We start from the raw sequence: 9,249 nt of genomic DNA, 5'->3' as shown, positions 1-9,249 counted from the left end.
AAAAAAAAAAAAAAAAAAAAAGAAAATTATCCAGAAAAGCAAGATTTGTCTGGAGCACATACATACATACACAAAAGACCTAAACTCGCAATACATCAACTCAAATCTGTCACACCTTCTGACACCCTCAACCTCACAGGCATCTCACAGACACAAACTCATTCAAAAAAGGATTCATTCAAACTTCCTTAGGGCACTTAGGGCAGGTGATGATTGAGAGACACTTAAGGCCTACACTTCAGTGACTCTGCCAAGGATATTGGTGCCAGCACCCTGTTGACACAACGTCTGCGGGCTCGAACTCTCAGGAATATCCAGGTAAGGGACATCTGAGGCTGGCTCCCCACCCACAACCAAGGCATCTTCTAGGTTCAAGGCTGATTTTGGCAAATCATTTTTCTTTTCAGTTTTTTTGGGGGGCGGGGGATGGAGTCTTGCTCTGTCATCCAGGCTGGAGTGCAATGGCGCCATCTCGAGTGACTGCGACCTCTGCCTCCTGGGTTCAAGTGATTCTCCTGTCTCAGCCTCTTGAGTAGCTGGGATTACAGGAGTGTGCCACCACACCCAGTTAATTTTTTTGTATTTTTAGTAGAGACAGGGTTTCACCATGTTGGTCAGGCTCGCCTGGAACTCCTGACCTCGTGATCCTCCCGCCTCGGCTCCTGAAGTGCTGGGATTAGTGAGCCCTTATCTGTAATCTAAGAATCAGAATACCTACTTCAGTGGGAAGATATGAGATTTAAAACTAGGCCGGGCGTGGTGGCTCACATCTATAATCCTAGCACTTTGGGAGGCTGAGGCAGGAGGTCAAGACATCAGCATGACAGGCACCCATCACCATACCTGGCTAATTTTTGTAATTTTAGTAGAGATGAAGGTGTCACCATGTTGGCCAGGTTGGTCCTGAACCCCTGACCTCAGGTAATCCATTCCCCTCGGCCTCCCAAAGTGCTGGGATTATAGGCGTGAGCCACCACATCCAGCATCTCTCAATTTAAAATCCTTATCCCCACCAGAGGCGGTGCCTCACGCCCATAATCCCAACACTTTGGAAGCAGAGGTAGGTGTTGCTTGAGCTCAGGAGCTCGAAACCAGCCTGGACAACATGGCGAAATGCTATCTCAACAAAAAATACAAAAATTGGCCTGCCGTGTCTGAGGCAGGAGAATCACTTGAACCCCGAAGGCGGAGGCTGCAGTGAACTGAGCTCACGCCACTGCACTCCAGCCTGGCAACAGAGTGAGACTCCGCCTCAGAAAAAAAAAAAAAAATTAAATATGCCTAGCATTCAGTCAAGAGTTCTCATACCTTTTTTCCCCTCCTTGATCTTATCCTTACCTCCCTCTTCTCCTGGCCATTCAAATGCAAAGTCTGGTTGAGCAATGAGCCCCAGAGCAGGCTTTAGAGGGTCAAATAATCCCATGATGTGAAGAAACTCCATTTCTCTTCCAGCCAGGTTTAGATGGTATATATTCCGTTATTTCTGATTTCTGGCTGACCTTGGAGGCTTGGAAGTTTTGAGGGAATTTTATGACTGCTACTTACTGCCTTGAAATGTTTCCCCTTGCAGAGCATTAATTTGCCCTTCTGGGTCACTCAGCATGTTCCTCAGTTTACCTGGCTTTATGACTTCAGTGTTTCCTGCTCTATACCAGTTGTTTGGCAGCTTTTGTTTTTTAAGCAACAAGTTCATTTGTTACTGCTTTTTAAAAATAGAATAGCTTAAAAAAATAGAATAGCTTTCCATTTGAGAATTATTTTTATTTATTTAGAGACAGGGTTTTGCCATATTGCCCAAGCTGGTCTCAAATTTCTGGCCTCCCACGTCAGCCTCCCAAAGTACTGGGATTACAGGCATGAGCCACTGCATCCAACCAGCAAGGTCCTTTGTTCAAAGAAAATCTTATTCTGAAGCCTAATGTGTAAGAGATCAAGGTGGGCCTTGTTTTGGTTGAAGTGAGGACAGCCTGAGCACTGCAGTCTATTCCTTCACGTCTCTCTCATGTAACCTCCCTGACTGCCACATCATCCCTTTGAAGACTTCTAATGAAGCCACATTTCAGATCTTGTTCATTCGTCCCAGCCACTACCTACCTCTAAGCAGCCTGTGACAGAGCAGCCTGGCTTTGTGCTTGGTTACCTCTGGCTGTTCATCAATATCCTTCAGCAGTTTTTCTTCCTCCACCCATTACCTAAATGTTGGTAACCAGCATCCAAACGTATCTCCTCTCTTGCCTTCCTCTTTCTCACTTCAAGACTCATTGCTTCTGTCTAAACTGAGTCCTAAATTGACATCTCCAGACCAGTAGCTGCCCTTAACATCAGACTCCAGACTTCTACTAGACGCTGGCCACAGAAATTTTTTTTATTAAAAATTCATTTTTTCACAGAAAAAAATTTCATTAAAAGTCAACCCTGAGATGAAATGGCTGACCTTTGCTCAGGTGCACATCTGGCCAGTATTGAGGCTTTAAGACAAAGCACGCGGCAGCATAAAGAAGTAGCCAGATTGCTGGGCACGGTGACACACCTGTAATCCCAGCACTTTGGGAGGCCAAGGCAGGTGGATCACGAGGTCAGGAGTTCAAGACCAGCCTGACCAACATGGTGAAACACCATCTCTACTAAAAATACAAAAAATTAGCCGGGTGTGGTGGTGCATGCGCACCTGTAATCCGAGCCACTCAGGAGGCTGAGGCAGGAGAATCCCTGGAACCTGGGAGGCGGAGGTTGCAGTGAGCCGAGATGGTGCCATTGCACTCCAACCTGGGTGACAGAGCAAGACTGTCTCAAAAAAAAAGAAGTATCAAGATTATAACACTCGGGGAAGGGAAACGAATGTGCGCCCGGAGTCTGGGAGGGGCACTGCACCGCCTTCGCCTGTATCTCACTGTCTTGCTTTCCTACTGTAGTCAGCAGTCTCGGCAACCATCGGGAACATATTCCCTTCAATTGCTGAAAGCACTATAGCACCTCCATCGAACCCCCAGCTAGGATTCTAGCGGAGTTAGCTATGTCCACCATGGATTTAGCCTGAAAAAATATGCTGTGACTTCAGCAGGCCACGATTAGCTCAAACAGGAGGGAGGGTTTTATGACAGCCAAGGAGGGAGATTTAAACATCATAACAAGTTTCAATGTGCTAGATTTTTTTTCCCCAAGAAAACATCTCCAAGTAAAAGTGCTAGATTTCTATTTGTGGAGAAGACCCCAGTCTTCTCTGTAGTCAATTATGAGCAGTGCGGTCCAAAACACTTGATATTCACAAGTGTTGTGTAAAAGTAACTATAGGGTAGATACCTCTTAAGAGAAAAAGATGGTTCCCAGGCTGATAGGCACTTCCACTCCTGCCCTTGGTAGCTTCACAATGGTTTGTGGGTAGTAACCAAGGCCAGAGAGAAATCTAAAGCCTAGGTTGGCAACTCTGGGACCTTTGGTCAGTTCATGCTTGGTCTCTGAGTCACCCTGTAGATCCCACATTGAGAAACAGGGAAACCTTAAAGGCCTATAGGCTGGTCTTGGAGAGGACAGAGACCTGACCTGCTTTTCCTCCAATTGGAAGACCAAGCAGGCAGAGTACTGAGGGAAGCTAGGGAAGTAGCAGCAGCCTGAAAGAGGAGGCTCTGAAAACAAACTAAAACTGGGGAGGCTGGGCATGGTGGCTCATGCCTGTAATCCTCTCACTTTGGGAGGCCGAGGCAGGAGAATCACTTGAGGCCAGGAGTTCGAGACCAGCCTGGGCAATACAGTGAGATCCTGGCTCTAGAGAGAGAATAAAAAAGCTGGGTTCCTGCTTGAGCCCAGGAGTTGAGACTGCAGTGAGCCATGATCATGCCACTACTCTAACCTAGGCAACAGAGCGAGACTCTGTCTCTGGGAAAAATAAATAGCAGGGACTGCTAGTGGGAGCCTACTCAACCCAAGTAAGGGTGTAATATCTCCTCTACAGGTGTTCGTACTGTCCAACAAAGAACTGGACCCTTACAGTCAGAGGACCCATGGTAGGATTATCTAGTGTAGCCCCTTCTTTTACACAGGGAAGCTAGGACTTGGGCTGGGTTGAGTGGTGAGACCTCAAAACCACCAAAGAGCTGGGTCACTCTAGAGAAGTTTTTGTACTTGGCCAATGCCTCTTAGCCCACTTCCCTCTAGGTCTCTGATTTATAAGAGTTTTGTACGTGTGTCTGTCTGTCCCAAGTGTCAGGAAGCATCCCTTTCAGGGAAGGAACGAAATTTCCATAGGGCCATGATGCTAAATAGTCCATTCTCCCAAGAACAAGTCCTACTCTGTCATTTACCTGCATACTGTCACATGAAGAAGACTGACATTGGTGTGGGCCTTCCAGGCTGTGGCTGCTGGGGCACCCTTCACCTCAGGAGTCCCATCCTAGCCAACAGGGATGAGCAAGATGAAGGGAGCAATGGGAAAAAGGACAGGGGAATTATCTCATGTTTTAAAATTTATTTATTTATTTATTTATTTATTTATTTTTTTTTTTTAGACGGAGTTTCGCTCTTGTTACCCAGGCTGGAGTGCAATGGCGCGATCTCGGCTCACCGCAGCCTCCGCCTCCTGGGTTCAAGCAATTCTCCTGTCTCAGCCTCCTGAGTAGCTGGGACTACAGGCACGCGCCACCATGCCCAGCTAATTTTTTGTATTTTTAGTAGAGACGGGGTTTCACCATGTTGACCAGGATGGTCTCGATCTCTTGACCTCGTGATCCACCCGCCTCAGCCTCCCAAAGTGCTGGGATTACAGGCTTGAGCCACCGCGCCCGGCATGTTTTAAAATTTATATACCATGGGACTGTTAGAGAAAGGTGAAAAAACCAGCAACCAATTCAGAAGCAGAAGTTTGTTTTAGCTCACACTGCTTTCTTCTTTATTTTCTCTTTCTTTTCTTTCTTTCTTTTTTCTGAGACGGAGTCTTGCTCTGTCACCCAGGCTGGAGTGCAGTGGTACAATCTGGGCTCACTGCAACCTCCGCCTCCCAGGTTCAAGCAATTCTCCTGCCTCAGCCTCCCAACTACTGGGATTACAGGTGTCCACCACCACACCTGGATAATTTTTGTATTTTTAATAGAGACGGGGTTTCATCATGTTGGCCAGGCTGGTCTGGAACTCCTGACCTTGTAATCTGCTTGCCTCGGCCTCCCAAAGTGCTGGGATGACAGGTGTAAGCCACCGCCCTGTGCCTTCAGTGCTTTCTTTCCTAAACATTGTTTCTTGCTTTTTCACTATGTCTCCTGTATGAGAACCCTGACTTGTCGAACATATTCTAGGTTCCGTTTGCTTTCCTTTACCTTCTCCTGTGACACCTAACACAGGTAGGATCGCACTGGTAAAAGCTACAAACAGCAGTGGAAGGAGACGTATTGGACCCTTTCTCTGAGTTTCACTAAAAATTCAGGAGACATCAACTTGCTACCTCTACAGAGTCAGAAACATGAACTAAATCTGGTTCCCAAACCTGGATCATACTGTCACTCACTAAGCACCTACTGGGTGGGCCCAGGAATTGGCATTTTATGGAGATCACTTGATCACCTCACCAATCTTTCAGATATGCAATGAGGAACTCATGCATAACCTTAAATTCATAGGGCAGTTGGGTTGCAGCCTCTTCAAATAAACAACAATTTAAAGTTACCTCTGCCAGGCCTTTTATCATAAATCCCATTTCTTACATATTCCACCAAACCCCTAAACCTCTCCAGTTTCTCAAATGTCCAAGAATCTCTGTTCACGTCTTATGTTTGTGTACTCCCAAGAGAATGGAGGCTCATCTGGAAAAAGAACTAGATTAATCTTCTACTCTACCCTTGAGCTCCCAATTATTGGTAAAAAACTCAAGAAAAATTTATTGGCAGATCAGAAGATGGATCATTACAGGAAGTCTAGTCTAAGAGTTGAAAGAAGGTACTTTGGAGTCAGATGGATCCTGGCTATAGCAAATTATTATTCCTGTGTCTCAATTTTTTTCTGTCAATACCTACCTCAAAAGGTTGTGGAGGGTAAATGAGATGATACCTAGAAATTACTCTGAACAGTGCCTAGAATAGAGCATCCAGTAAACTGTCTGCTATGACTATTATTCAGAACACCCCAGTATTTCCCAGCCACAACTGCCCCTTCACCAGCCAATAGGGATGATATGGGGAGTGGTCTTCCATGGACAAAGCTTCCGGTTCCATTCTTTTGAAGGGAGAAATGCAAATGACTCAAGATCTTCTCACAAAGACAGTGTACCCATGTGGAGTTTCCTGGGGAGAATGATGACCACTTTAGTACTCTGCAGACACGAGGACCCTACATCAGGAGGTCCCAGCTAGGACAGTCAGTTACCAACCCTGTCACCTTTCCAGCTTACTACATGAAGCATGAGCTTAACAACAACTACCTGGAATTTAAGAACTATTTATACTCTGAAAGGAGAGCTAAACAAACCTCTGTTCTCCAAAGACAAGGAGCTATCTCCATCTTCAACGCAGTGAAGAGACCACAGGCTTTGTAAGCAGACTACCTTGAGTTCGTTTTAGAGAAAATCACTATAACCCTCTGGACCTCACCTTCCTCATCTATATAGAAATGAGAAAGGGGTGCACAGGAGAGGGGAGAGAGGATAATATCTCACTGAACTGTTGTGAGGTGTGAATGAGGCACTGGGGGCAAAAGCACCTAGCATAGCGCTTAGTACATCTCAAGCACTGAACTGGTGCTGATCCCTCTGTCCAGAGATAGGACTATGGACTACAGACAAGGTGAACTCAAAGAGTCAGAACTCAAGAGTCTCAGATACTGAAGGCTTGGGTCCCTCCCTGCCTCCCTCATCCCTCCCAGATCAGCTCTTGGACCCCCTCCCTCAAGTTCCCAGTCCCAGGCTACTAAATTGATGAAGCTAAAAGGGTTTTGATCATGTAGGTATATTTATATGTAAATACAAAACTGTATCACTGTAAGATATTGAATATGAACATTACAATTATTTTCTGAATCTGACTCAGTCCATTGATATTAAATACAAAATGAAATGATTGTAAAAAATAAGAATATACACATTCAAAGAGCTTATTACAATATAAAATTATTGAGGTCTGATCAGCTGCCAACCTCATCTTCTGTGACAGGGGAAGGTTTAGGAGTTCCTGGGATTTTCTTGGGAATGTAGAGTACTGGGGACTCTTAATCATCCCTAGCACATAAGGATGAGTGAGCTGGGAGCAGGCAGGGACAGGTTGGGTAGGTAGGGGACAAACAGTAATTGCAGGGGACCACCTCACCCAGCCAGGGGGTAAAGCTTTTTATTGACACAGAACCCAGCCAGTTTGATGCCCAGTCTAGCAGGCTAGTGGGCATCTCAGTAGACAGGGCCAAGCTGCATAAAGGAACCATCCAGCAAAAAAAAAGGGCCCCAGCTAATCCTTCCAGGGAGGTATTTTCTTAGTAGATTTTTCTCTCACACTTGGCTCCCCTCCTTCCTTCTAAGACTTCGTACCGATTGCTTCTGGCTCCGGCTGCTCAGTGAGTTCATCTCTGCCCTCCGCCTCCCATCCCTGGGACAGTGAAAGCAAAGAGAGAGTATGGAATCACAGTGGAGGTCTGTTCCCCAGATTGGCCAAGTAAGCAGCGAAAAATCATCAGATAAGGGAAATGCATGCAGAGTTAACCCAGTGTCACCACAAACTAATATTCTTGGCTCCAACAGGTAGCAACTGGAGGGAGATAAGTCATTACTTAAGGATGAGGCCCTGTGGTGGGAACATGGAGGAGATGTGTGTGTGTCCTCTTCCACCACTCTGTAGCCTGACAACAGGAGACGTGACCACCAACCCAAGTAGTCCAGGATAAATAGTAGGGTCCAAGAAGCAAGAAGTCCTGAACTGCAACACGGAGCCCCAGGAACTTCTACAAAGGAGTATCTGTGTGTATATATATTTATAGAATACGATCATATTATCACATACAATATATATTATATACACACATACATATGGACCCATACACTTAAGTGCATACACACACACACACACACACACACACACACACACACACACACACAGAGAATGACAGAAAGGACTGGAATACACGCCCTACTTATAAACGTGCTTGGCACTCAGGACGATCTCTAGAATATGTAACTTGGTCAAGCTCTCTGGGGAGAAAGGCAAATGCTCATCAAACCTCCCCATAAAATCCTAGCAAACGGAAGGAGTGGGAGACAGGAGACCTCCAGAAAGAGAATGGCGGGAGAAAGGGGGAGGGATGTTCCTTCCCCACTTACCTCGGGGACCCTGGAAAAAATCAATAGCCACAATTTGGTTTTAATAAGGCACAGTTTGATAGCAGGTGCTAGGAATTAAGAACACATTGCTGCTGGCCCTTTCTAGTGGCAACTTCACCACATTTATCTAGCCAAAGGGAAAGGCTGCCTTGCGTGCACGTGTGCCGGGAGACACAAGAAAGAAGTTGATCCATGGCTTCAGCGTAACTGATGGCAACCTATAGGCTCAGCGGTGTCCAGGGTAGTTTAAGGAAGGCTAGCCAGCAGGTAGGAGGTTCGTGGAAGAGTTACTGACCCTCCATGGCCAGAAGGTTTTGGCCAGAGGATACCATGCCCTCCTTCTCTGCGAACTCCAGGATGGCCTTGTAGCAAAAATAGTACTGCTCAGGGGTCTGGATGCTGAAGGCCCTCTGGGTCCTCATGCGTGACACCGTCTGGAACACATTAAGGGTGCCAAGCTCCTCCAGCTGTGCCAGGCAGATGTCCAGTGAGCAGAAGGTACCTGAAGAAGGAAGGAAGTGATCACATCTGGTTTACCTCTCCTCTCTTCTTCCCTCTATCAAATAACCCAGGCAGAATTGAATGAATGAATTCAAAGGCAAACTGCCTCATGGCAGAAGGTCAGGTGGCCTTGGGCCTGAAAGGACTCAAGGAGAAGGTAACGGGGAATGTTGGAGGCCAGAAGGCCTCTTACCTCTCAGGACACACACTGGGGCAACAGAAGTGGAAACGGGAAGGTGACACAGGGTAACTTCCTGCTTCAATCCCAGACAGACAGACTGACAGCATTCCCACACCTCATTTCCAGAGTCCACAAGTTTCTCAGAGGCCTAACGCAAACCTATTCCCAACTTTCTCCCAAAGGGACCTTTGAACTAGGAAGGCCCACACTTCCTGCCATGTACATCCCCTTAAGGCAAAAGCTGCTAACTCGCTCCAGAATGGAGAACACAGCACAGGGTGGGGAG

General features: G+C 46.4%; 1 protein-coding gene across 1 annotated transcript in view; it reads right to left on the bottom strand.

Annotated features, from left to right (window-relative positions):
* Nucleotides 1-6,907: 6,907 nt before the first annotated feature.
* PTPN9 (protein tyrosine phosphatase non-receptor type 9) overlaps nucleotides 6,908-9,249 on the bottom strand; it is a 103,731-nt gene continuing 101,389 nt past the window's right edge. Inside the window, exon 13 of the mRNA XM_032271971.1 lies at nucleotides 6,908-8,783. Coding sequence (XP_032127862.1) covers nucleotides 8,569-8,783 — 215 coding nt within the window. The 3' untranslated portion in view covers nucleotides 6,908-8,568. The remainder of the gene's footprint in view (nucleotides 8,784-9,249) is intronic.

This window comes from Sapajus apella, unplaced genomic scaffold (genome assembly GCF_009761245.1).
Source record: "Sapajus apella isolate SASKATOON/1434 unplaced genomic scaffold, GSC_monkey_1.0 scaffold269, whole genome shotgun sequence".
NCBI classification, from domain to species: domain Eukaryota; kingdom Metazoa; phylum Chordata; class Mammalia; order Primates; family Cebidae; genus Sapajus; species Sapajus apella.
This window is presented reverse-complemented; position numbering and strand designations above follow the sequence as displayed.